Source organism: Cordyceps fumosorosea (assembly GCF_001636725.1).
Source record: "Cordyceps fumosorosea ARSEF 2679 chromosome Unknown scaffold_6, whole genome shotgun sequence".
Lineage (NCBI taxonomy): Eukaryota > Fungi > Ascomycota > Sordariomycetes > Hypocreales > Cordycipitaceae > Cordyceps > Cordyceps fumosorosea.
In genome coordinates, this window is record NW_017387306.1 from 732,113 (window position 1) to 757,009 (window position 24,897).

Here is a 24,897-nt window from a genome sequence, read left to right on the forward strand (position 1 = left end):
CTACTTCCAGGAACCACAGCGCCGAGCGAGATATTATGTGCCCTTTTTCCCCTTGTCGCTATTGTCTATATTTATCTTACCTTTACTTTCCCCGCTCCTTCAGCTCCTTCTCCTTCTTCAAGCGCAGCTGCTTCTTCCGCTCGTACACCGCCCGCACCGTGTTTCGGATCTGCGCCTTGCCTTCGTCGTAGTTGGCGCGCGCGAGGCGCACCACGTCCTCGATGTTTTCCGGTGTGTAGATGAAGTTCCAGGTGCTCATGAAGTCGCTCTCGGCCGGTGATACGCCGGGTACCTTGTCGTTGGGCAGGAAGGGCACGTAGACGACGGCGAGCCCCGCGTTGGGATCCGTCAGCCGCCAGTGCTCCGACTCGGAGACGGGCTGCGTCGCGGGCGGCTCCTCCGTGGTCGTGCGCTCCTCGGTTGTGCCGATCCAGACGGTGCAGTAGCCGAGGTCGCCGCCGCCGCCGCTCCGCGCCTCTTGCTTCTGGTCCGCCTTGGCCTGCGCAATCTTGGCATCGGCCTGGGCGGCGGAGTGCGCCTCGGCGGCCTTGATCTCGTTGACGGTGTGGTCTCCACCGTCCTGAGGCCAGCCGACGCCGAGGGGCCAGCCCTTGATGCCCCGCTGGCGCGCGTAGCCGTCGGCAACGGCCAGCCAGTTGTCCGTCTTGATGTCGGCTGAGGCGTCAAACGAGATGAGCACGTCGACGCCCCGACCGGGCCGCAGCAGCGGGTAGATGGGCAGGTTGTTGGACATTCCAGCGTCCATGAGCTGGATGTGCGCGTTCTCGTACATGCTCGGCGTGGCCGTCTTGGCGAGCTTGCCGTACATCTGGTAGGCGTAGTTGGGGATGATGGCCGGGTCGATGGGGTGCACCTTGGCGAGGGCGTTGTCCTGGTCCGATATCATCTGGTCGATGGTGCTGAAACCCGTCAGCGTCTTGACGACTGGCTGGACCTCCTTGTAGTAGTGGCTCAGGGTGGCGCAAAAGGCGCTCCCGAAGATACCCATCATCAGAGGGGTGCGAGTCTCGGGCAGGTGGAAGCCGTGTTCCAGGGGCACGTCCTTGCCGTCTTTGAATCGTCGCCCAAGCGCCCAAGTGGGAATACCAGCACCAATCTCCTCACAAAAGACTTCGTACGGGGTAATTTCGAACCATTGGAACCAGGACTCCTTCTCAGCCTTTTCGAGCTCCTTTTTCGTAGTAGTAGCGCTCTTGGAAGACTTGGTCTTGTCCTTGCCCTCTTCCAAGCCAGGAATCTCGTGCCGGACGGCGGTGTAGATGGGGAGCGGGCGGTCGCCGTCCTTGAGGATATCTCGCTGACTGGAGATTTTGAAGTCGCGGTCGCTGACACCGAGTTCGCCCTTGGGGACGAGGAACCTTGCACCAAGCAGCAGGCCGTAAATGTCAACCAGGCCAAAATGGGCGTTTTTGTCGCCACGAATCTTCTCGATGACGCCACTGAGCAGAGGGCGGGAGGTTGGAAGGGACGTGAAGGCCTGCAGGGCCACCGGGGGGTAGGCGATGTGAGTAGAAGTGCGTGCCTTGAGATGCTCTAGAAGTGAAGGAATGCTACCCTTGTTGAAAGAAGTCAGATACAGAAGCTGCAGCCAGCAGGAGCCACTGACGCCAGCCGTGTACGTGGCACAATCAAAGAGGCCGTCTTCAGAGGCCGCGAGGAAAGAACCAGTGCCGGCAATGAGGGCACGCAGACCACCGCCAGAGCCACACATGGCAATAGTGGGAATGTCGTCTGGGTGTATGTCATTTTCGTCCATATGCAGATACTTAGCGAGCGCAGCCCTCGTCTTCTTCTTGCGGCGATTCAGAAACTCCTTCTCATCCGGACAGAGGTCATCTGAGACACGGACTTCGGCCGTGTACCGGATCTCGGGGTTCATGGAGACATCATGCGCCTCGGCCCACAGATCCTCGGCGAGCGAGCCGGGCGCGTCCGAGAGTTCGTGCTGCAGCTTGCGGATGAAACCCGGCATCTGCCTCGACCACTCGGGCAGGATGAAGCCGACGAGCTTCTCGGAAAAGGCGGCCCATTCCTTGTCCGCCGCGGCGGAGCGCGCCTCCAGCCCTTTTGTAAAGTGGCTCCAGGCTGTCTCCTCTACCGGCTCGCCGGCCTCGGCATCCCCTTGCGGCGTTTCCGTAGTAGGGACGCTGTCGTCGGGCTTGCTGCCGGCCGAGGTGTGCACAGGTTTGGTCTGTCCCTGTTGGCCGGCGGACAGCCGCCGAAAGTCATCGGTGGGGTAGAGCAGCCAGGTCAGGAAGCCTCCCGCGACGACGGAGGTGGTGGCGGACACGCGGCGTCGCTGCCGCTGCTTGGCCGCCGTGAAGAGGCCGTTGCCGAGTCTTGGCTGCAGGGCCGAGAAGCCAGCCCGGCTGACGACGGTCGGGCGGATGCCCTTGGAGGCCAATTGGCCGAGGATCGTGCCCGGGTGCTTCATATTTGCGAGCGATGAAGAGCAGCTATCGTGACGCCCTGGGGCGAACGTGTTTTTCTGGCCACAACGATGATTTTTGAGCTCTGGTGAGAAAACAGCGAAAAGGCAAAGCGACGGCCAGTCTCGCGATCGGCTGTTTGCGAATGGCTGACGTTTATCGCCGCTACATAACTAGAAGCTAGCCACATCTGGATCTTACTCCTTTGGCAACGTTGAAGCTTCTGATTGTCGCCAATAGAATAGCAAAGGTTCTGCAGCAACTTCAGTGAAGTCTCCACTGTATGGCGGTGCTCCAGCGGTCAGATCGTCCACTGTGGCGCGCTAACACGTGCAATTTATTCAGCAACTTTCTGGTTATAACTGAAAGAGCTGTGCCTTTATGCTACGTGACTGCAAATAATATCAGATTCTTGAGCTTGCTCACAAAAGCCTTGTTAAGCAGCCATTGTTCTCACCACTAGACAATATGTTTGAATAGCTTCGTCTTGTTACCCTTGACAAGAGCTTGCGCAGCGTAACCAAGGCAATCAATCGTCTTTCTCGCACCTCGACGTATGACACATGAATTTATTCAAAATAAGAGAAAGGCAAATGGGTGTTTGGGTAATGTAGGAGACAACGTGACCCAAACGGCGCACGCGAGGGAGCACCTCGTATTCTCGTCGTCTTGTCCTTCATGGGTAAAACATTGTGTAAGTACCAACAAATTCCTTAGCGGCGCACAATGAGTGAAAAAATTTCTCATGTAACCAGACCTTAACCTTGAGCATGTATCAATGTATAAATAGTTTGTATGACTCCTACTTAGGGACCGTTACTATTACAAAGGTAGGCCCCTACGATTTTTCACTGTGTGATGCTGCACTTTTAACTTCAGGGTAGGGATTACAGTTTCAACATTGTAGTTCCAGGTGGGGCGACACGCATTGGGCGGTGTGGGGTTTTTGCAGCAATTTCCATCTGGCAGAATACTAATAACTAGGTCAGTACCATCTTTTTTTCTTCTCGCAGACTTGCTACGAACATACCACATTTATCTTGGATTGACTGCCTTAAACATCATTTACGAATCAAAACCTATTCTCGCATCTTAAAGGTCAGTTTTGAAATGCTAGCCGAGTTCTCGGCGCCTTCTGCCTCGCGAATGACGCCGGAGGGAGGCTGGCAGGAATTTTCTTGCCCCGCCAATGTAGGCGCAAATCTCGAATGTCTTTGCTCACACTTGGACAGACGCCGGAAAAGAGTCATCCTTGGAAAACGGGCTCATATATCTTGTCGCCTTGACAGTGCAACTCGATTACAAGATATTCCCACCGCTGATCCTTGCGATTCAAACACCAACATGAGCGAGGCCGACGTTACCACCAAGCCCGCCGAGGCTGTCGAGCAGCCTGCTGCTGCTGCCACTGAGGCAGTCCCCGAGACCGCTCCCGAGGCCGCTCCCGAGGCTGCTTCCGAGGCTGCTCCCGAGGCCGCTCCCGAGACAGCTCCCGAGACCGCCAAAGAGGCTGCTCCTGACGCCGCTGAGACGACTGCCTCTGCCACCAACGGCCAAAGCGAAAAGAACATTCTCAAGACCACGGCCAAGGTTGACAAGGAAAACCGTCAGAAGAACAACAAGTTCGACCCCAGCCAGCGAGAGATCTCGGACGACCCCGCCGCCATTCGCAAGCAGGTCGAGTTCTACTTTGGCGACTGGAATTTCCCCCAGGACAAGTTCATGTGGGAGAGCTGCGGCGGCGGCGAGAACAAGCCCATCGCCGTCGAGAAGATCCACTCGTTCAAGCGCATGCGCTCCTTCCAGCCCTACAGCGCCATCGTCGCCGCCCTGCGCGACAGCAAGTTCCTCGACGTCGAGGGCGAGGAGGGCAAGGAGACGCTCAAGCGCAAGGTGCCCTACCAACCCATGGCCAACTCGCGCGCGCGCACCGAGGCGTCCACCGTCTACGTCAAGGGCTTCGGCGACGAGACAACCAACACGCAGTTCGACGTCGAGACCTTCTTCGCCGAGTTTGGCGAGGTCAAGGGCCTGAAGCTGCGCCGCACGCCCGAGGGCCTCTTCAAGGGCTCCGTCTTCGTCACCTTTGCAAGCGAGGACGCCGCCAAGGCGTTCGTCGGCAAGGAGCCCGCGCCGCAGTGGAAGGGGCACGACCTCAAGATCATGACCAAGCAGGCGTACTGCGAGGAGAAGAGCGACCTCATCCGTGCCGGCAAGCTGGAGCCCAGCACCACGACGAGCAAGAAGTTCTTCGAGGGCCAGGAGGGTGGTGCCGGTGGTCGCCGCGGCCCGCGCGACCAGGACGACTGGAAGAAGCGCCGCGAGCACGATCAGAAGAACGGGTTCCGCGGCGGTCGTGGTGGACGCGGTGGCCGTGGTGGCCGCGGCGGCCGTGGTGGTCGTGGCCGTGGCGGTGGTTTCCGCGGTGGTCGTCGCGACAACGAGGATCGCGGCAGCAAGCGCTCGCGTGAGGAGGAGAATGGTGCTGGCGAGGAGCGCTCTGCCAAGAAGGTCGATACCAAGGTGGAGGCGTGAACGAAAATTCGCCGGCCGGGGTCAAAGAAATAAATGGGAAGAATTACATGCCGTACTTGCGAGCTTCACGGAATGACTGGGATGGAGCAACTGACTGGCTTGTAGGGTGGCAAACAAGTGTAAATGGCGTTTTACTGGTTTTCATTTGTTGGCTTCATCATTTGACATTTTACCTGAACTAGTCTAGGAACAACCTGCAGAGCATCTATAATGATGGCTTATTTGATGCTTTTCCAGGGACATGCGGTGACAGGTTGGGCGGTCTATAGGCGGTCTATGCTGATACGCCGTTGCGCTAAACGCCGTCGGTTGGTTGAGTCGGCTTCTCAATGAACGGGCCGACGTACATACATACATACATACATCTCAGGCCTGAACTGATTCGCCGATGGCAGTCCCGGGCGGTCAGCGTCAGACGACGTGGATTTTGTTCATTTTTTCTTTCCTGTTGAATTTAATCATGAACCCGCGGTTGCCGTTGCTTTGTCAATACCAACGTGCGGAGCACAACGTTTCTTCTCCGTCTTAACCCCATTTTTACCTGTATTTTCTATGGCATAAATTCCCACTAAATGTATAGCTCTCTTTCCTGCGTGCCAGAGAAGGCCCAGCTACGGGTATTGCAGACGGATAACTATGTGCATACCCTGCATATTACCATGGCTGCAAAACAGCCTTGCTGTGCAGGCGGCCTGCAGCGATTGCTGGGATGTTTTCATACTGCTTTATGCTATTTTTCTAGTGAGTACTGGCTTGTCTATGAAGCAAAGATTTTTTTTAAAAAAAAAAAAAAAAAAACAAGCAGTTTTTCTTCTCTTCTCATTCAAATCGTCTTGGTGAGCTTGGTTGCCCAAAGTGCAAATGTCCGCGGACTTGTGGGGCGGTCGGGGGTTAGTTACTCAGCCGGCGCCGCATCGGCCGAGTGGGGGCGACGATGGATTTGACAGGGGAGGCTGCTGGCTTTTCATGTTCTCAACCCTTCTATTCTTTGTTATTGGTGACAGCCGGGCCGTCTTGAAATCAACCGATGTCGTGGCAATGCATAGCCATGATGGCTATACGCATATTGCTACAACACTGCCCAGAAACGAGGAATCAGAATGACGCAATGTTTCTAGAATGCCGTGTTCGTCGCCGGAGCTTTCCACGGGTCTTCCCGCTCAGGTACTTGTAAACTTGTCCCAGAGTAAGAATTCTAGAAAAGAAGATTAAAAAAACATCAATCAACGCCAACAATGCATCCATGGGGTACGCCACCCGATGCGGTACCATCCAACAGGGTCCGCGGAGTGCTTAAGGCCAGACAGGGTCTATTACCGGTCTGGCTTTCCGCATTTGAATTCTTAACTCCATCTTCGGCCATTCTCTGCCGTACTCCGTATTATTCGCCTAATAAAAATTGTTTTTTTGTCTTGTAATATCTACAAAAGTGTCACTGCTCCCACCTACTACGCACCTCAAGCTCTGTTCCTAATGTTGCATCTCAGTCTCCCTCGACACTATCTCACCATTTGGCAGTTCTTTTCGCTTAACTTTCTTGAATCGTGTCTTTGATAGGCTTTTCTCGACAACGATACAATTGAACACAGGTCGTGTCTGTTGTGGTCATCCCTCACAACACCTCGCTTGTAAACGTTCCGAAACCAACACCGAACACACAACAACCACAATCACAACTATGTCAGCCGCCGAGCCAGAAAAGCAAGACCTACCGGCGGCGCACAGTCACAGTGACGACTACGACCCGGAAAGACACGAGCGCCCCGGCATTATCTCAAGCAGCAGCGACGACGATGACTACCACCATCATGACGACACCGCTTCGTCGAGGGTCGGCCCGTCGCTGTCGCCCGTCGCCTCAGCAATGCCCCGGACGTCGCGCCTCTCCCGTACCGTCTCCGAAGTCCGTGACGGCATGCTCAACCAGCGCGATCTCGAAATTGGCGAGGATAGCAACGATGGCGACGGCAGCAAGGAGCAACAACAACAACAGACGCCGGACCCCAACTTGGTGACCTGGGACGGGCCCGACGACAAGGAGAACCCCAAAAACTGGTCTTTGAATAAGAAGTGGATGGACGTTCTTCTCGGTACGTTTTGAATACACACACCCGACTCATAATCAAGCTACACCACATCTAACCCGCGTCTAGTCTCCCTCTTCACCTTCATCTCCCCCATATCCTCCTCCATGGTCGCCCCCGCGCTGCCCGTCATCGGCGAGGAGATGCACATCACCGGCCGCACCGAGCAGGTCCTCGTCATGTCCATCTTTGTCGCCGCCTACGCCGTCGGCCCCCTCCTCTGGGGCCCGCTCTCCGAGCTCTACGGGCGCGTGCTCATCCTGCAAGCCTCCAACGTGTGGTTCTTCGGCTTCAACCTCGGCTGCGCCCTCGCGCGCACCGAGGGCCAGATGGTCGCCTTCCGCTTCCTCGCCGGCCTGGGCGGCTCCGCGCCGCTCGCCATCGGCGGCGGCATCCTCGGCGACCTCTTCGCCGCCGAGCAGCGCGGCAAGGCCATGAGCGTCTACTCGCTGATGCCGCTGCTCGGCCCGGCCATCGGGCCCGTCGCCGGCGGCTGGATCGCCCAGCAGACCTCCTGGCGCTGGGTCTTCTGGAGCACCACCATCGCCTGCGGCCTCATCCAAGCCGTCGGCCTCGTCTTTTTGCGCGAGACGTACGCGCCCGTGCTGCTGCACCGCAAGCGCGTGCAGCTGGTCCGCGCCACCGGCAACGCGGCCCTGCGCACCGAGTACGACCACCCGGAGCGCACGCTCGCGCAGACGCTCGGCAAGGCGCTCACCCGGCCCTTTCGCCTCCTTGGCACGCAGCTCATCGTGCAGATCCTCGCGCTGTATATGACGTACCTCTACGGCACCATCTACATCCTCTTCTCCAGCTTCCCCACGCTCTTCGCCGAGGAGTACCACGAGCGGCCGGGAATCCAGGGCCTCAACTACATCTCCATCGGCCTCGGCTTCTTCCTCGGCACCCAGGTCTGCGCGCCGCTGCAGGACCGCATCTACGCCGCGCTCAAGCGCCGGTACGTGCCCGACGGCGGGCCGGGCCGCCCCGAGTTCCGCGTCCCGCTCATGGTCCCCGGCGCCGTCCTCGTCCCCGTCGGCCTGCTCATCTACGCCTGGACCGCCGAGTACCGCACCCACTGGATCGGGCCCAACATCGGCGCGCTCATCTTCTCCCTCGGCAGCATCATCGGCTTCCAGTGCGTCCAGGGCTACCTCGTCGACACCTACACCCGCTTCGCGGCCAGCGCCGTCGGCGCCGCCACCGTGCTGCGCAGTCTCGCCGGCTTCGGCTTCCCGCTCTTCGCGCCGGAGATGTATCAGGCCCTGGGCTATGGCAAGGGCGGCACAATTCTCGCCGTGGCCGCCATCGTCGTCGGCTGGCCGGCACCGATACTGCTATGGTACTTTGGCGCCAAATGGCGAGCCCAGAGCAAGTTTTCCGCTTGAGGCGGTTCGTCTCTTATTATCGGCAGGTACCAAGACAGGTACAGGCTTGGCTTCACCCTGGCTTCACTGCCAGTTCTCTGGTTCTTCATCGCAAGCAATACATCATCAGACGGCGTTTTTTTTTTTTTTGCTTTTCTTCTGCAATTGGAAAATGGTTCAATATAGGTGGTAAACGCGCCCTTTACACAAGAAGTTTGTCTCATACGGCGCATTAGATTAGATCTCGTCACGTTCATTGCGTAGTTCTAGCGGTTAAAAAACATCATTAATTCTCATGAGCCTCCCCCCTCTTTCTTTTATGTATACCATTTGTCCTTTCCAATCAACCCATGGGCCGCCACCCACATCTGTTCTCACGACGAGTAGTCCATGCGGCCGTCGCCCATGACGCCCCAAAACTCCTCCACAATCTCCCTCTGGCCGCTCGGCGCGCCGCGCACCGCCAGGTACACGCGGCCGTCCACCGCGGGCTCCCAGTCGCCCGGGTTCCCGCTCACCACGCGGCCGCCGGCCTCGGCGAGGATGCACCAGCCGGCGCAGACGTCCCAGGCCCAGCATCCGCCCTCCCAGTAGAGGTCGAGCTCGCCGGCGGCGACGGCGGCGAGGTTGAGCGCCGCGGAGCCGAGCGAGCGCATCGAGCGCACCATGGCGCCGCCAAGGGCCTTGGAGGCGCCCAGCCGCCGGAAAGTCTCGACCTTGACGTCGAAGTTGGGCCCGTCGCGGACAGACCCCCACTCGACGGCGACGAGCGACTCGCCGAGCGTGGTCAGCGGCCGCGCGGTCGCGGCGAGGGGCAGGCGGCGAGGGGTGGCGTCCCGGCTGCCGCGGGTCATGAAGGCGCCCTGGCCGCGGACGGCGGTGAAGAGGAGCTCTTGCCACGGGTTGTAGATGACGCCGACGACGGGCGTGCGGTCCACGGCGAGGCCGAGCGAGATGCACGCGTTGGGGAAGCCGTGGATGAAGTTGGTAGTGCCTGCACGTGAGAGGGGAACAATAGAATTAGATTTCCGGGGAGTTTCCAGGGAACTTTTTCACATTTTCCCACTTCATCATGTAGAGCGCGACTCACCGTCAATCGGGTCTACGACAAAGGTCGGCTCCGGACCCAGCTTCATGCCCGGCTTGTACGTCTCCTCGCCCATGAAGGCGACCGAGGGGAACGCGGCCGACAGCTTGGCGGCGACCATGCGCTCGATGGCCTGGTCGGCCTCGGTGACGATGTCGACGGCGTTGAGCTTGGTGTCTGAGGGAATATCGGCCGGGTTGGCGGCCAGCATCATGCGCCCCGCCTCGTGGGCGACGGCGACCATGGTGTCGCGGACCTGCTCAAGGTTGAGGTCCGTCATTTTCTGTTCCTTGTCCTTACTTGGTCGCAAATTGGCTCGTGAATGATGCCAAAGGGGGGGTGCTGGAAGGGGGTGGGATGAAGAAACTCGGCAGCTTGGGAGGTTGTTGTCGTCAAGGTTGGGTGCCCCGCCATCGTGGGTGAATGAATGATGGGCTGGGGTAGCCGCCAAGCAAGACTTGGCGATTGTTCTCTGCAGATGGTCAGTCCATTGTAATAGTGTAAACACAACAGTAAGGAATTAGATGCTTTACTTTTACATTTATCAAATTACTTCCAGATCTATTTTTTCGGCAAAGTAATGCATCAAGAATACATGCCTTGGCTCTTCGTCCGAAGAACTGACGTCAACTCGACCCCACGACGTCTCAGAGTACGGATGAAGATACCACCTGTCAGTGTTGGTCAAAGTCTCTACCAAAGCACCGATTCAGCTATAGTAACGCATTTCTCGCTTCACATGGAGGACTTTTTGTCGAATTGCTGATGTATACCAAGGTCAAGGACACGCTCCCATTGACTACTTCTTCCCACCAGCTGCATCCCGACGTCGCATCATCACAAACGCAGCCATTCATTCGTAAAAGTGTCCTTTCCATTGATTGATCGCCCCCGAATCAGCATATCGCCGCCTAAAACATCTTGCTAAAGAAATCCAGATCCAAGGCCACAGGTAGAAACCAGCGCATAAAAAAGACGACTTGCAAGAACCAATTACACAATGCACACTCCAAGTAGAGCCCAGCTTTTCCTCCTCCGTCACGCTTTCCCGACGTACAATCGACAACGCTATACATTCTCTTTAAACACCGAGTGACGCGAGGGACTGGCGCTGCTCTTGTGCCCGTGCTCCATCGGTCGCGGGCTGACGCCACGCAGGCTCTCGGCCGCGTGATCGTCGTCAAACGGGTTGTTGCCGCGCGGTCCCGCGCCGGGGCTCCGCGAGGGCTGCCGGCCCCTCTCCAGGTCGACGTCGTCCTCGTCACGCTCGCGGCCGGGCGTGGCCGCCAGGTTCATGTTGTACGAGCTGCCGCCGTGGTACTCGGTGCTGATGCGGCGACCAGCACCCGCAGCGACGGCACCGCCACCGCGGGCCGTCAGCTCCTCCTCGTAGTAGCCGTAGTGGTCGGCCTCGTTGCCGACGCGCGTGTCCCAGGCCTCGTCCGGGTCGAACGCGCCCCGGGCGCCGCCGACGCCGACGCCGACGCCGCGGTTGGAGGGCTCGTACGCGCCGGCGGCGGACCGGTTGTTGCGGTTCTTGAACTTGCGGACCTGGTCGTTGAACCAGCCCGCGACGCCGCCGGGCGCGGGCTGGGGCGGTCCGTAGGGACTATCGCGCTTCTTCCAGGGAAGGTATGACGAGAGGCTCGGGGTGGGGAGCTAGAAGGGCGTGCGGGTTAGCCAATCCGTGGCAACACACAAAACGTCAGGCTTGGTGCAACGGGGAACGTATTCTCCGACAGAGCGCCGCAGGAGCGGCGCGGGTACGCACTGCGCGGCATGGGGGCGAGTGAAGGGGACTTACGCCGAGTCTGCGTGCGCGGTACTGCGTAAAGACAATCCATGCCACTGCCGCCACCAGGGCGAGCACGACAATGGCGATGATGATGCCGCCTGCCGCTGACACCATTTTTGCCGCAGATGGCAGATGGAGGTATTAACAAAGGTTATTGATCGGGCGGTCGATATCTCTAGGAAAGCAGATGTGAATGGCGACGAGTCGGTTTTGAACAACAGTGAGCGTCGCGCAGTTTCGCCCCAACTGGGCTCCTGGTTCGTGCGAGCGGCCTGGTTACGTCGGATCGCTTGGCCACAAGCCAAGGCCGGGGGTTCACAGTGTGATGGAAATGCGCGCGCCTGCGTGTGTGTGTGTATTGGCCGCGCTGGGGGGGGGGCATAATCGTCGACGTCCTTTTGAATATTTTTTCTGCGGGTTGGCGAGTTGCAGGTTCGGCGTTGGTTGTCGTTTACGTTTCGTTTGAAAAGATGCAGGGGGATGAGGCAGAACGAAGAGAGTCGGGCGTGGCGTGCAGGCAAGGCTAAAATAGAACTGGAATATCAAGCTTCTGCCCAGTGGGCTGACGTAGCGTGGCCCAAGTTGTAGTTACCTCAATATACTGTTAACCTTCAGTCTGGCCTCTTATCATTGAGGCAGATTTTTGAGTTCTTCTCTGGGCTGGCGCTATAAAAACCCTAAAAACATGAATAAATATATTTTATTACCTCGATATGCTGGAAACGTTCGACTCATTAGCAATAGCTACTGAGATGGTCTGGTACTCACTACATCCAAGTTGACACTACTAGGTAGCATGGGGCCTCTTATTCCGGATACAGAGGCCACTAATAAAAGTCTCCAGCTAACTATGTACTAGGTATGTACTGTATGTACGTACATACGACAGCCTTGCCAGGCTGTCAGCTGCCATTGAAGTCCCCGTCCCGGACTCCAGCAGGAAGAGGCAGCACAGCGTTTGTTTGCTTCCGCCAGGTGCTTTTCCAATCTCTCCCCGTATTATTTGCTTTCCAAGCTAATTTCAAAGTTGGCCACTATTCTTCAGTCATCGACTAATTCAAACATCATCAAAAGCCCGTTACCCGCCTGCTGCGGCCAAAAAGGCTTACGCAGCGGTTTAGGCTCCAGTATAACAACCAGCCCCATCAAGACGACACAGCTGATCATCGCCATATTGACATGCACTCCCGCTGATTTTGGGGAGGCTGTGGTGCAATGTTCTATTTATTGATGCCTAAATCTACTAATAAGCCCCCTCCCTTCAGGGGGAATGTATGCGTATGAGAATGCATATCCGGTCAGACGTCCACATAGCTACCATTCTCATCCGCAGCGACTCCATTCACCACCGCTCGTCGCAAACTTCATCGACTCGACAAACTTGTCCAGCCTGCAGCGACCCAGCTCATCCGCGTCGCACCCGTGCAGCGGCACCACGCGGTCATTAAGTAAGATCCGCACCAGCTCCTCGTCACCACCACCGCACTGCAACTTCTCCACGTACATGCGCGCCCCAAATGGCACCGCCCACGACGCCGAGTACCCGCCCAGCTGCTCCGGCGACGCCCGCCGCGTCGTCGGCAGGTCCTCCGTGCCCTCGAACAGCCGCAGCGCCGTGAACACAGTCATCATGCCGTTGTCGTGGCTGAAGTCGGCGTACAGCGCGCGGTCCAGCGGGAACGTCGCCGGCGACCCGTCCAGCGTCGAGTTGGTCGACGTGTGGTCGCGCACGGGCTGGCCCGTCAGCCGCGCGAGCAGCTCGTTGACGAACCCGACGCCCTGCGACGACGCGAGGTCGCGCCCGGGACCGTACACGTACCACTTTTCGAGCGACTGGTGGTAGTCGTAGCTGCGCCACTCGTCCACTGAGAAGGCCCGGCAAAAGGGCGACAGTGCCAGCGACGGGGAGGCGACCGTCTCGAACGGGCAGAGCTCCATAAAGTACACGGTGCTTTCAATGTCAAACTCGGCGCCGGGGAGCTTCTCGCTTAGCCGCTTCTGCACGGGCGGCACCCAGATTTCCTTCCACTTCTTCTGCTTCGCGCTGCCCTCCTTCTTGCCGGGGCCCTCCTCGAACAGCTTGCAGCTGCCGTGCTCCAGCGTGTTGTTGTACCCTTCTTCCTCAGGGATCACCAGGATGCGCGCGGCAAAGTCGTCGCCGTTGCGGCCCTGCGCGCCGTAGTAGCCTTGAGTAAAGTTTTGCGCCGACATTATGACGCGGCCAGACCCAGAAGCTCGGACAAAGGGCTCCGTCTTGGCGGCCAAGTTCTTGTAGCGGCTGTAGAAGAGCTTGCCCGACTCAACCATTTCATTCTCGCCATACGGCGACAAATCATCGGTAGTGAGGTCATACTTGTAGTCCTTCAAGAATTTGAATCCCTCCGCGTATTCGGTGATGGAGTCCTGCAGCTCCTCGACGAAGGCTGCATACTTGGCTCCCTTGTCAGCCGTCGGTCCGCGGGAGCCGTGTCGCGACAGCACCTGAGCAAACGTGACCTTGCATTCGGGCGGGATCGCGGGGTCGACCTTGGACGGCGCAGGGGCCCAGGGTGAATATTGTCCCCAGGTGCCGAGCGAACCTGAGCAGGTCGCCTTTTCGGTGCAGCATTTGGAAGCGCGGCCCCTAGTTCGGTGACATAATTAGCACGGCAGATTCAAGTTGGGTGCTCGAAATTTTGAGGGGGTTTCTTTCAGACGCTGATGCGGGGAGCATACCCAATGGCAAGGAAGAGGGCCGCTGCGATTAGTGTTGAGCCCATCGCAACCGTGAGAAGCGTCTTCGTGGGACGTCTGTTTGTCGTGGAATCGCCGAGGGCTTCGATCCGCACATCGCCCGGCTCGTCGTGGTTGACGGTCGAGTACTTGTAGTCTCTGCTGCGCTTACTATCCATGATCTCCGCTGCACGGGTGCCGAAAACCAACAGCCAGCGTCGGTTTCCACACGTGCGTCGATATGCAGGTCGGGTTGGATGCGTATGTGGATGTGTGCAGGCCTCGCGAGTACCTGCCGGGCTTCGGTGACTGAGGAGGGAAAGAAAAGAGCAAAATAGGCAGGTAACTTGACGAGAACCAGAAAGAAAAAAAAAAGAAAGAAGAAGAAGATTGCGAGCGGGTTTTTTCTAGTGTATGTGTCACAAAAATGTTGGGGGAGAAATTGAAGAACGCGGGATGATCAACAGTGGTTCTGATGCGAGACGGCACAGGGGCTTCAAGGGCGTGGGTGGCGCTGAGACTTGGGCTCCAGTAAACAGGCTCGTCGGGACTCCGACCTTGCGGCTTGTTAGCTGTGCAGCTACTTGCCGCCTCATCTGCAATGCTGTCCGCACCCAACATCAAACAATTGGCGGGCTTGTGGCTGACCACCTTGGACCTCAGATCTTGTCCACGTTGTGGCAGCTCAGACATCGACTTGCCACCTATTCGGGCCCAGTCCTTCCTCGTATTGCCTCTGCCTCTGCGCAGTGAACCGTTGGCACCCCGAGCACAATTCCGAAATAATACTGATTGATAATTCATGCTACTATAAAACTAACAGTGTCCGACCAGTCCTGATTACCTGTTCGAGGACAAGATCGCTATCTAACTAACTAATTCGCAGTGGTACTGCCCCCCCAAAAAGTTGCGATTTCTCCCGAAAAATACCAATGCTAATATAATAAATCGGGCAGTGCATTTCCTGAATGCACGTATAAATGTATCCTTCCATTGTACACGACCTTTCCCTTCTATCATGTCCATTCTTTGCCAGAAATGTATGGGGTATAATGTCCAGTTCGTTTTCCATTTCCTCCCGAACGTATGTTTCAAACTTGTCCACAAAACTCGTACTCAAAGAGCTATGCCAACGCTCAAGGGTAATCCGCTGGCATCCTTGCCAAACGTCGCGCACCGCTCAATGGGCAATTCGCAAGGTGTCGCGGGCGAGTATGGTGAGCGCGCGCCCCCTTCCTCGCCGTTATCATCCCCGTCGTTGCTACTTGACAGCGAGTGTAGCGACTCGTAGCTCATGTGAGCTCCGTTGACCGGCACGCACTGATAAAAGCCCTCAGTCTCCTTGATAGGACGAGGCTTATTCGTGACACTGTCCAGGCTGCTCTTTCGAGGTGGCACTGGGAACACGAAGCCGGATAATGACTCTCTGAATGGCTTCTTCTTACGCAAAGGCGGTCGTAGAACCAGTGGCAGTGGGGGCAGAACGGTATCCGCATGTTCATCGCAATGCAATGGAGGTGGAGGTCGTCGTCGTCGGCTTCCAGCTTCCTCGTCTGTTGTACATGGCTGTCTCACGACAGTCGCTGGTGCTGTGGGCAATCCATCAGCCTCACCGTGGAGTCGCTCCGCAAACGACGGGGCCGATGGAGGCAGAGCCGGGATTGATGGCATGGGTTCGAGATCTGTTTGAAGATTAATTAAAACATGGTCAGGCCACGACTTCTCAGTTGTCAGGTTTATTTACCATGCAAGGTTCGACCAGCAGAGTGGGCAGAATGCGCGCTCGACGGACGGCTTGGCGTGTACAGGCTCTGCCTCTCGACAACATCGTCAATTTTCTTCTGCAACCTCTCTACTTCCTGCATTGCATTGGCAACTCTGGTTCGTATAGCCTCGACATCAGGTGAAGTGTGTGACCTTGACCGCGCCGTCTGCTTCGACGTCGTAGTTGTACATGTGAGCGACTCGGGAGTCGAGGTCCCATCGCTCACACCAGGTGAACACGATGGGCCGCGGGACAGGGAGGGCATGCTTCTCTGGGACCGCAAAACATGGCTGCGCTCTGCTTCTTCTCTGGCATATGCAGGCGGCGGTGATGGGTTCATCATATATGGGAGCTCAAACTGGGGCAGCAAAGGCGAAAGACGACTCCGCCTCGTGTAGATACTGAGCTCCAGTGGCTCCAAAGGTGGGAGGCTCTCGCGTCGGGATTCCAGTTCCCAATCGCGCGTCGATGCTGCCGGGCGGGAAACCTGGGAGACATCTCGTGCCTGTGGTGTGTGGCGGGCCTCTTGCGTGTGCATGTTCAGCGGTCTGGCGGGAAACGCGTGCTGAGATCCCGATGTCAAGTGTCGGAAATGGGTCGGAGCGGATATCAACATCTTTTGCGAAGAAGCATCCGAGTGATTGCGTTGTCTTCCGAAAAATCCGAATTTTGGCGATTGGGCCTTTGCCGTCGACGTGGTTCTGGAAAGCCTCAAAGACGATTCTGTTGAGGACCGGCCGAAGATAAGACGCGCCTGCGGTTCCGGCTGGTCGGCGATGATGGGGGCAGGCATCTTCTCTTGGACTTGACCATTTATTAATATGATGTTCGCGGCGAAATGGGGTGAGAACAGTTGCAGTGATGATAAGATGAATTGAAGGGAGGGGTCTTTGGAATAAAACGTTCAGTCAACGTACTGTGACTCTGGGGTTGCCTATGGAATGTAAGTGGGATACAACACCACGACAACCAGGACGGCGATCCTGTAAAATGAGCACCGGGCGATTCCCTCATGCTACAATCTGATCTCTTAGCGTCATACTTTGTCAACAAAAATCCAAGTTGCACCGGTGAGCGGATTTAGCCAAAGTATATACTGTCGCCATCCGCTACTCAGCAAGGGCCTTTGTTGCGATTGTATGTAAGTGGATGAGGGCGAAGGAGGCTACAGCAATCTGGCGAGGGCGCCATAATGAAGAACCAGCGATCGGGTCTATTGGGGCGAAAAAAAAAGTGCATGACCCAGTAAGAATAACAATACAGCGAGAAGAAAATAAAAGGTCGTCATTTGAGTCTAATGAAGGGATCCATCTTGGTGTCATCCGCAGCGAAGGCGGTCACGACGATTGGTGGCGGCTGAGCAGAGACATGACAAAGGAAGTTGAAAGGAGAGACGGTGATAGGTCGTCGAGGAGGATGTCGCGAACCAGTCGGACGGCTGCTTAGGGAATCCGGCACCAATTGGTGCCCAGCGGCAACGACTCGCGACGACTGGCCCAGCAAGCAGAACAGGCTGGCTTGGCTGGGCTTCGGGCTCGGTCGAGGACGGCGCCGCCACACTAGAATGTCGTGACCCACTGGTGCTGGTCAGACGGTCATTGTTGCAGAGCGAATCGATGACTTGCATTGCAGATTGTCTTCGACGCTTGCGACCCAACGGCTCCATCTTTAATTCTTGGTCGGCACGTTCGCGGGCGAGGTGGCTGGTCGCGTGGGCAGGGGATGTGGTAGACGATTCTGAAGGCTCCGCGATGAAGCCCTCCTTGTCAAGCCCCATTCCATGTTCAGCAGGCAGATTGATGGCTGCCAGCTCGCAGTCTGTCGCCTCGAGTCAGGAACGCGCCGGGCCTGACGCTGCTGTTTTTTTTTTAAAAAACTTTGTATTTCCGCTTTTGTCCATAGCCATGTTTTGCCTCTTCTCGCTCGCGTCAGCTTGCGTGAACATGGGTCTTGGCAGCGCTCGAGGAGGATTTTTTGGCCGCCCGATCCCCAGGTATACGACAGCTGTCAAGCTACGAGCACGCGCGGTTCGTCCCTGACGAGCGGAACTGGACCGATGCGTTTCGGCGCCCCCGGAGATGTTAGCACCAAGAATACGACGAAAATGATGCAACTCATCAGTAAGGAAAAGTGGTGCGTGCGGATTGTCCCCAGTCAGCCCCGTGGGTGCTTCCAAGAATATCTAGTTGATACATGCCGAGCGGCCGCTCTATACTTTACAAACCGTTGTGCGAGGGTGTGGTGATGATGCATCGCGTTTGCCGTCAGATTCCTGGGGATGCCACGTTGTAGAGATGTCTCGGGCCAAAAGAATAGTTCGGGCATAAGAGACTGTGCAACAAAGGGGCCGTCCTGTTGAGCCCACGAGCATGTGAAGGAGCGCTTTCCACCAACGGACGACGATGATAGGGTCAACGCCTCGCTGCTTGTCTCAGTTTACGAGAGAGGCCGAGAGCAAGTGTGGTGGTTGTGAGGGCGAAGAGCAGCTTTTTTAGCGTTGGGGGGAAGCTAACTAGTGGAGGGGGCGGTAGAGGGGGGCTGTAAGTCACCAGCAAAACAGCTGCCGATGGAGGGCAGCATCACGGGTCGAGAAGGATTTTGGAAGAATTGCCAAGAATTCGGGCACAACTGTTAAAGGAGATCGCTATTAATAACCCAATCTAGAAGGTATATGCCAAGCGGTTGAAGGGCATGTCCGGATAAGTAACAGCACAGCCTCGACACGATGGATTCACATGCCAGATTACGTCTGTCCGCCTCGCGATGATTTTTTTCTCCCTCCAGTGATGATGAATTCAATAAAATCAAACGTTACTCTTGACATCTATGCCTATCAATAGGGGCTGTGACCAGCAGCTGGGACTTGGGCCGCTCCCATGGCAAACTCATGGCAACCTCGTTGCTCTGCTAGCCACTGTCTGTATATCTATCATAGGTATTCAACGTCAAAAACCTTTACCATGAATGATGTAAATCGTTTTTGCAATAATCGTGCTTTGGTAGTTCTATTTGAAATGGGCTTTGCATCTAATTGCTGTTTTCTAGTATGGGAGTCCCCGGTCCAAGACAGAAAGACACTCGCAACGGTGTAAGTGCTTGCTCGTCAAAGCCGGGGTTTGGGTTCCCCAGCTTTCTTCAACCGCTTCTCTTCAATCTCCCGATACTCGGCATTGATCCGTCGCCACATCCTCTTTCGACGCTCATGGCCCTCGAGAAATGCCCGGAACCACTCCCTCCTGAACGGCGGCAGCCTCCTCCCCACGCCCCCCTCCCCCTCCCCCTCGCCAGCCAGTCCCCTCAGCGTCTCAAAGTAGTCCTCAAAGTCCGGGTACACGAGCGCAAACTTGGCGCCATCTCCCCTCGCCGCCACGCGCTCCTCCTCCCAGCGGCGCATCTCTTGCACCGGCGGCAGCGCCCGCGCGCGTCCCGCCAGCAGCCGCGCCGCGAACACGGCCTGCCACTCAAACACCTTGAAGGTCAGCCCGGCGTTGACCGCGCCGACGAAGAGCAGCGTCGGGTCCGCCTGCCAGACGACGTGCTGGTAGAGGCCGGGCACGCGGTTGCCGCCGCGGACCGGCACGACGGGCAGGAACGGCAGCGTCCAGGTGTAGCCGGTGCCGAAGAGGACGTGGTCGACGTCGGGGACGGAGCTGCCGTCGGCGAAGTGGACGGTGCGGCCGTCGACGCGGTCGATGGACGGGTGCTGCCGGATGAGGGGATGTTGAAAGGCGTCGGAGCCGAAGTAGCCGTTGGGGGTGTGGCCGATGGTGACGGCGTGGACGGGGGCTTCGGCGACTTCAGCCAGGTCAAAGGCAAGATCGGCGGCCGAGACGGATGCGCCGACGACCACGATCCGCTGTTGGTGGCATTAACGCGATTTCGAATATTCTTTTTAAAAATAAAAAATCAACTAGCTCATGACTTACCTTGCCCTTGTAGGAATGTCTGCCTCGAAAGTGCTTGCTATGCACAACACTTCCAGGACGCAGTTTCTGTAGCTGTTCCAACCCGGGAATGGATGGAATATAAGGGACAGAGTAATGCCCTGTGGCGACAATCACCGCGTCAAAGTATTCATTCCACCAATAATCCTGCGCCGCTCCATCTCTCCGAAGAGTGAGCTTCCACTCCCCGTCTACCTTCTCTGCGCGTTCGACCGTGGTGTTGTACGATACGTAGTCTTGATAGCCATTTCTATCCACGAGACGCGCAATGTAGTCGCGCATGACGCGCCAGTGTCTAAATGGCGTATCCTTCCCATGAAGCTCTATCGACCCTTGGCTTTTCTCCGGTGGTATCGGCTCCTGGCTGAATTCCATCGGCAGCGAATCAATATTGGTCTCCAGGTACGGGTACACGGACGACTCGGTGAAGCGCGGCTGGTCAGACTTGGGAGTCAATGCCGGGAGCTGCTCCGGTATCGAGAGCGGTAAGTCGACATTGCGCTTTGCGAGGTCTTCCAGGTTTGTTTCTGCGGGCGGTGTCGTGGCATCACCTATCCTTGAGTTCCCGCTTGTAAGCCGTCATCCCGCTCGTAGATGGGGGCCGTTGTATACACACCAGCATCCTCCCGGCCCTTCGCGACGCTCAAACACCCGGATAATATCGAACGCCTTTTCGCGAGCCAATGCGTCTATTGTGATGGCACCGGCAGGGCCGACGCCAATAACGGCCACTCGCTTTACCGTGGTTGGAGGCATTGCTGCGTCGCGCGACCAGAGAATCGCGGGGGAGGGCGGGCAAGTGCCGAGACCGGACACTATATAGTTGATAAATATGCCAACAACCTTATTCGCTTGTTCAATGCCATCTCTTCTGCCAATTCGCTTTTATACGGTGGCCTGAGCGCACGTCAGCCAAATATCGGATCACGCAATCGACTCGTCTACGCCGCCTCTAGGCTGCCAAGAACATCTTGACCAAACAGCATAGACATGTGTAAATGAGTGGCTTGAGGTTTTGCTCTGAAGAAGATCTCTCGCTCCGCGTTTAAAGAGCTTCATATAGCGGTCAAGGTGTGCGGCGTCAACTGAGTCAATGATCACGCAATCTACTCATCCAGGTTACCCATCCAGGTTGAGGGCATGCTGAAACAAAGCAAGCGAGTACATATATGTCCTCGCCATCGGCTAAAATATTCTTGCTAACTAAAATTAGAAATTCAAAGAAATAATCTCGATAACCTTAATGTTAGCTACGCTTTTTTAATCTCAGCATTGCTACTCAGCAAAGATTTGTGAAGCATCTTGTTTTCTTACAAGCCTCTGAATTGCGCAGTTGAGAACGCTTGATTACTCTTGAGACAAAATGCACAACGAAAAAGGCGTCGCCAGCGCCGAGCAAAGCGACTCATCTGGTATTTGGGAGCTTCCGAAATCGGAAGTCGAGGAACGGCACATCGGCGATCCCTCTTCATCAATTGAACATGACGCGGGCTTGGAAAGGGCAGCTCGTCGCAAGTAATTACAACACTGAACAGATATATACTTGATCCACGGTCACTGACACGTTGTGACACAGAGTCGACCTTTCGGTCTTGCTGATCCTCTTCCTCGGCCTTCTGGTCTTCCAGCTTGACCGCATGAACCTCGCCAGCGCGCTGACAGGCGGCTTTGCAAAGGACATCTCCATAGATCAGAGCACCATCAACCTCGGCAACCAGCTGATGTTTATGGGCATCGTGGTGTTTGAGATTCCCTGCAACATGGTTCTCCAACGAGTAAGAAGGCATCACTAAGACCGCACCTGTCTGATGCAGAATTGACATGCCATCTCCAGCTAGGGCCGAGAAAGTGGATTGCAGGCCAGGTATTTGCCTTTGGTCTCACCGCGACGATGCAGATATTCGTCAAGAACAGGGCTGGCTTTCTCGCGGCGCGCCTGTTGCTCGGCTTCTCCGAGGCTGGCTATATTCCCGGCTCCATCTACACGCTCTCTACGTGGTACACCCCGAGCGAGCGCGCCAAGAAGGTGGCCATCTTCTTCTTTGGCATGTTTGGCGGAAACGCCGTCAGTCCGCTCCTCGCCTCTGGCATCCTTCGCATGGACGGCCTGCGGGGACTTCGTGGCTGGCAGTGGCTGTTTCTACGTACGTCGACAACGCTCTCCCGTTGCGTTCAGCTTGGGCTCTCTGACTAACACGCCTTGATAGTTGAGGGATTGTTCACAATCTTGGTGGCGTGTATTTTCGTGCTCTGTCTGCCGCACAGTGTGAGCAGGCCGTCGCCGCTCGTAGGACCGGGTACCCTGCGACTTTCTGACCGAGAAAAAGAACTTCTTCACGAGCGTCTCGCTGCGGAGAAGGGTTCCGAGCAAGACGACGAAAAGTCAATTGACTGGAAGCTCGTCTGGAGTGTCATCTCACATTATCGACGCTGGCCGACGTTGATATCCTCATTCTGCGTCTTTTCCACCTGGTCCCCTCTGACGACCTATACGCCATCCATCATCATGTAAGCCCAAACCAGAACACTTGCATAGACAGAGTCATGACATGCTCACGACAGCCATGATCATATAGGGCTCTGGGGTTTGAGCGCACCGAGGCGAATGCCCTCGCGGCCGTCGGCGCCTTCCTGGCCCTGGTCGTGGTCTTCTTCTTCGCCTACGTCAGCGACAAGACGAATCTTCGCGGGGCCACCGTCATTTCCGCGCAGGTCTGCTTCCTCATCTGCGTCGTCGTCGCGCGGCAGGCTCATCCCTTTGTCGGCCGGTGGTCGCGCTGGGGTCTGTGGACGGCGGTCAACGCCTTCGCGGTCGGCTACCATCCCGTGTCGAATACGTGGCTGCAGCTGAATTGCCGTGATAGGCGAGAGCGCAGCATCGGCATCGCGTAAGTGCTGTCTGCCTGTTGATGAGATGGAGAGCTGGCTTGACTCTTCGACTGAAGCTAACTTGGGTTCGCGTTTTCTTCCAGAATGTGGGTTATGTTCTCGATTAGTGGCATGATGGTTGGTACGCAGTACTTCCAGGCAAATGACCTTCCTTTGTAAGTTGCTGGACGAGTTGCGGTATTGATTATTGCGTGGCAATACGCTGAAGCTGACTGACTACACATACTACAGCTACCACAACGGCCTACGCACTGTCATCATCATGATTGTCGTCGGCATATTTTTTGCTGCTTTTCAGGTTGGCATATATGTAGCACATAACCGCCGGGTGAGAAATAGAGAGGGTCAGGATTCTAGAGAGAAGGATATTATCTACACACCATAGAGCAATCGTCTGCTTGGTCACAGCGTCGATTCTAACATGACGTTCTCGCTTAACAACTCTCTCCCCACACCCTGTGTCCTGTGTCCTGTGTCCCATTAGAAATTGATGACGGTGCTAGAAAGCTTGTATCACATCCCCTCCAATCTCATCCTTTCCTGCAAAAGCAAGCCTTGCCCATAGTCTCGCAGCGTCAGCATCTCTGTCGTCAATAATACACATGATCTATGTTCCATGCCCTAGATCCTGGAGGGCTATATTTCCTTTCTAATTCCAGAAAAAAAAGAAACGGCGCCTACTGTGGGAAGAACGTCTAAAAATTGCTGATACTACCACAGCCCCCCTGTTAGCCTTCCCTTTTCACCTAGCGAGAAAAGACAAGACATGGTTTATGAGAGCTGGGTTGCGACGCATGTAAAAGGCGACGAGGCCCACGGCCACGGCTACGCCGACCGCCCTGGCCGGGCGTCGGTAGGCCCAGGCGACTTTGAGAAGCGCGTTGCGTCGGTCCAGCCAGCGCAGTTCACGGGCCTGCCTGTCGAAGAAGGCCTCGCCGTCCGCGAGGCTCTGCGCCGCCGCGCGCCGCGGGTGGTCACGCGCCGTCTTGAGCGCGCTGGCGGGCGAGATGCGGCGCCACGCCGGCAGCGTCTCCGGGGGGTGCTGCTTAAACACCGCGGCAGCGCGGCGTACAAGCCCGTCAATGTCCATCTCTGCGGGCACGCGCGCCAGCACGACGTGCAGCATGTCAGAACAGCCATCTTCATCATCGGCGGCGACGGCGAGGAGCTCGTCGCGGCGGTCAAGGATGATCTGGGCAAAGAGATACACGCTAAAGACGGGTTCGCGGGCGAGCAGCGCGTCAAAGAGGCGCGCAATGTCACGGTAGCCCTCGATGTTGTGCGAGTACATGGTGAGGGTGCCGGCGAGCGCGTAAAAGGGGTCGAGGGCGGCGATGCGGTGCCGTCGGAGGGCCGGGTCGGCAACGCGCTCGAGGAGGTCAGGGAGAAGACGCAGTTGCGCGGTCGTGGGCCCGAGGTTGGGCAGCATGAAGTCGCGGATCCGCAGCAGCGAGAGGCGCGCGAGGCACTCTGTAGCCGTGGTGGTCGGCCGCAGGACGAGAAGCAGCACTTGACATATGTCGTGGTAGCCTTGAAAGTAGCACAGGTAGGGATGTGCGCGGAGTACGGAGCAGATGAGCGCGGAAAGCTGCGCACGGCGCCGCGAGAGGGCGCTCTCGGAGAGGTTCGTAGGGTAGTAGACAAAAGAGCGGTTTACATCCAGCTGCACCTGATCCTCCTCGCGGTGGCGTGGTAGCTCCTTCCAGCCGCCATAATCGTTATCATCGTGAGTATCATCGCCATGCTCGGACGCGGAGAGCGGCTCGTCGTTTGTGCTTAGCACAGGTAGGCCTAGCAGTATCGGCCCTACAAGTTGTTCGCCCCGTTATCAGCAATCATGTCTCAAGTCAAGTCCAAAGTACGGAGAGGGGAAAGGTCGTACAGGCGAGCCGGCGCAGACCGTCTGTCAGGAAACCGCCCGGCGACTCTGCGAGGCGCTGAAGCTCCGGGATATCCACATCGACGCAGGCAGCACGGATGTCATCCTGCTTCGCCTGGTTGACGCGATCCGTTTTGACGGCACCGGCATCGGCACCCGCACTCGCAGTGATCTTTTCGGGATGCGTCGATACCGCAGCGTCGTCGTCGCTCTCGTGATTCATGGTCCGTCGAGGTTGCAAATAACAAACAGATGGCCGAGCCCGCGTAGCGGGGCGTAAACGGGGGTCACGACGGCAGAGAAAATATGTTGCCGAGTCCGTCTTCTGTTTCAACACATTTCAAGCCCTTGTTGAAAGGAAAATTTAAAAGAAAAAAAAAACGGAAAGAA

General features: G+C 56.7%; 9 protein-coding genes across 9 annotated transcripts; 3 read left to right on the plus strand and 6 right to left on the minus strand.

Moving 5' to 3' along the window:
• Window positions 1-82: 82 nt before the first annotated feature.
• Window positions 83-2,455, minus strand: ISF_03390 (cytosolic phospholipase A2 zeta; the record flags this gene model as incomplete). The annotated part of the gene is made up of 1 exon (XM_018846996.1): window positions 83-2,455. The coding sequence occupies one exon, from the start codon at window positions 2,453-2,455 to the stop codon at window positions 83-85; it is 2,373 nt and encodes a 790-aa protein (XP_018705885.1).
• Window positions 2,456-3,794: 1,339 nt separating this feature from the next.
• On the plus strand, window positions 3,795-4,985 carry ISF_03391 (RNA-binding La domain protein; the record flags this gene model as incomplete). The annotated part of the gene is made up of 1 exon (XM_018846997.1): window positions 3,795-4,985. The coding sequence occupies one exon, from the start codon at window positions 3,795-3,797 to the stop codon at window positions 4,983-4,985; it is 1,191 nt and encodes a 396-aa protein (XP_018705886.1).
• Window positions 4,986-6,663: 1,678 nt separating this feature from the next.
• Window positions 6,664-8,457, plus strand: ISF_03392 (MFS multidrug transporter; the record flags this gene model as incomplete). The annotated part of the gene is made up of 2 exons (XM_018846998.1): window positions 6,664-7,075; window positions 7,139-8,457. 2 exons carry the CDS (start codon window positions 6,664-6,666, stop codon window positions 8,455-8,457), a joined length of 1,731 nt encoding a protein of 576 aa, XP_018705887.1.
• A 353-nt stretch (window positions 8,458-8,810) lies between these two features.
• ISF_03393 (myo-inositol-1-monophosphatase) lies at window positions 8,811-9,803 on the minus strand (the record flags this gene model as incomplete). Its single annotated transcript, XM_018846999.1, has 2 exons — window positions 8,811-9,430; window positions 9,527-9,803. 2 exons carry the CDS (start codon window positions 9,801-9,803, stop codon window positions 8,811-8,813), a joined length of 897 nt encoding a protein of 298 aa, XP_018705888.1.
• A 788-nt stretch (window positions 9,804-10,591) lies between these two features.
• ISF_03394 (hypothetical protein) lies at window positions 10,592-11,432 on the minus strand (the record flags this gene model as incomplete). Its single annotated transcript, XM_018847000.1, has 2 exons — window positions 10,592-11,182; window positions 11,328-11,432. The coding sequence occupies 2 exons, from the start codon at window positions 11,430-11,432 to the stop codon at window positions 10,592-10,594; spliced, it is 696 nt and encodes a 231-aa protein (XP_018705889.1).
• Window positions 11,433-12,641: 1,209 nt separating this feature from the next.
• ISF_03395 (3-phytase B precursor) lies at window positions 12,642-14,209 on the minus strand (the record flags this gene model as incomplete). The annotated part of the gene is made up of 2 exons (XM_018847001.1): window positions 12,642-13,941; window positions 14,034-14,209. The coding sequence occupies 2 exons, from the start codon at window positions 14,207-14,209 to the stop codon at window positions 12,642-12,644; spliced, it is 1,476 nt and encodes a 491-aa protein (XP_018705890.1).
• A 4,689-nt stretch (window positions 14,210-18,898) lies between these two features.
• Window positions 18,899-20,495, minus strand: ISF_03396 (Flavin-containing monooxygenase FMO; the record flags this gene model as incomplete). The annotated part of the gene is made up of 3 exons (XM_018847002.1): window positions 18,899-19,651; window positions 19,722-20,295; window positions 20,356-20,495. The coding sequence occupies 3 exons, from the start codon at window positions 20,493-20,495 to the stop codon at window positions 18,899-18,901; spliced, it is 1,467 nt and encodes a 488-aa protein (XP_018705891.1).
• Window positions 20,496-21,102: 607 nt separating this feature from the next.
• On the plus strand, window positions 21,103-22,631 carry ISF_03397 (Major facilitator superfamily transporter; the record flags this gene model as incomplete). The annotated part of the gene is made up of 5 exons (XM_018847003.1): window positions 21,103-21,254; window positions 21,316-21,514; window positions 21,574-21,883; window positions 21,947-22,247; window positions 22,316-22,631. 5 exons carry the CDS (start codon window positions 21,103-21,105, stop codon window positions 22,629-22,631), a joined length of 1,278 nt encoding a protein of 425 aa, XP_018705892.1.
• Window positions 22,632-23,370: 739 nt separating this feature from the next.
• On the minus strand, window positions 23,371-24,730 carry ISF_03398 (RabGAP/TBC; the record flags this gene model as incomplete). The annotated part of the gene is made up of 2 exons (XM_018847004.1): window positions 23,371-24,434; window positions 24,511-24,730. 2 exons carry the CDS (start codon window positions 24,728-24,730, stop codon window positions 23,371-23,373), a joined length of 1,284 nt encoding a protein of 427 aa, XP_018705893.1.
• Window positions 24,731-24,897: the final 167 nt, after the last annotated feature.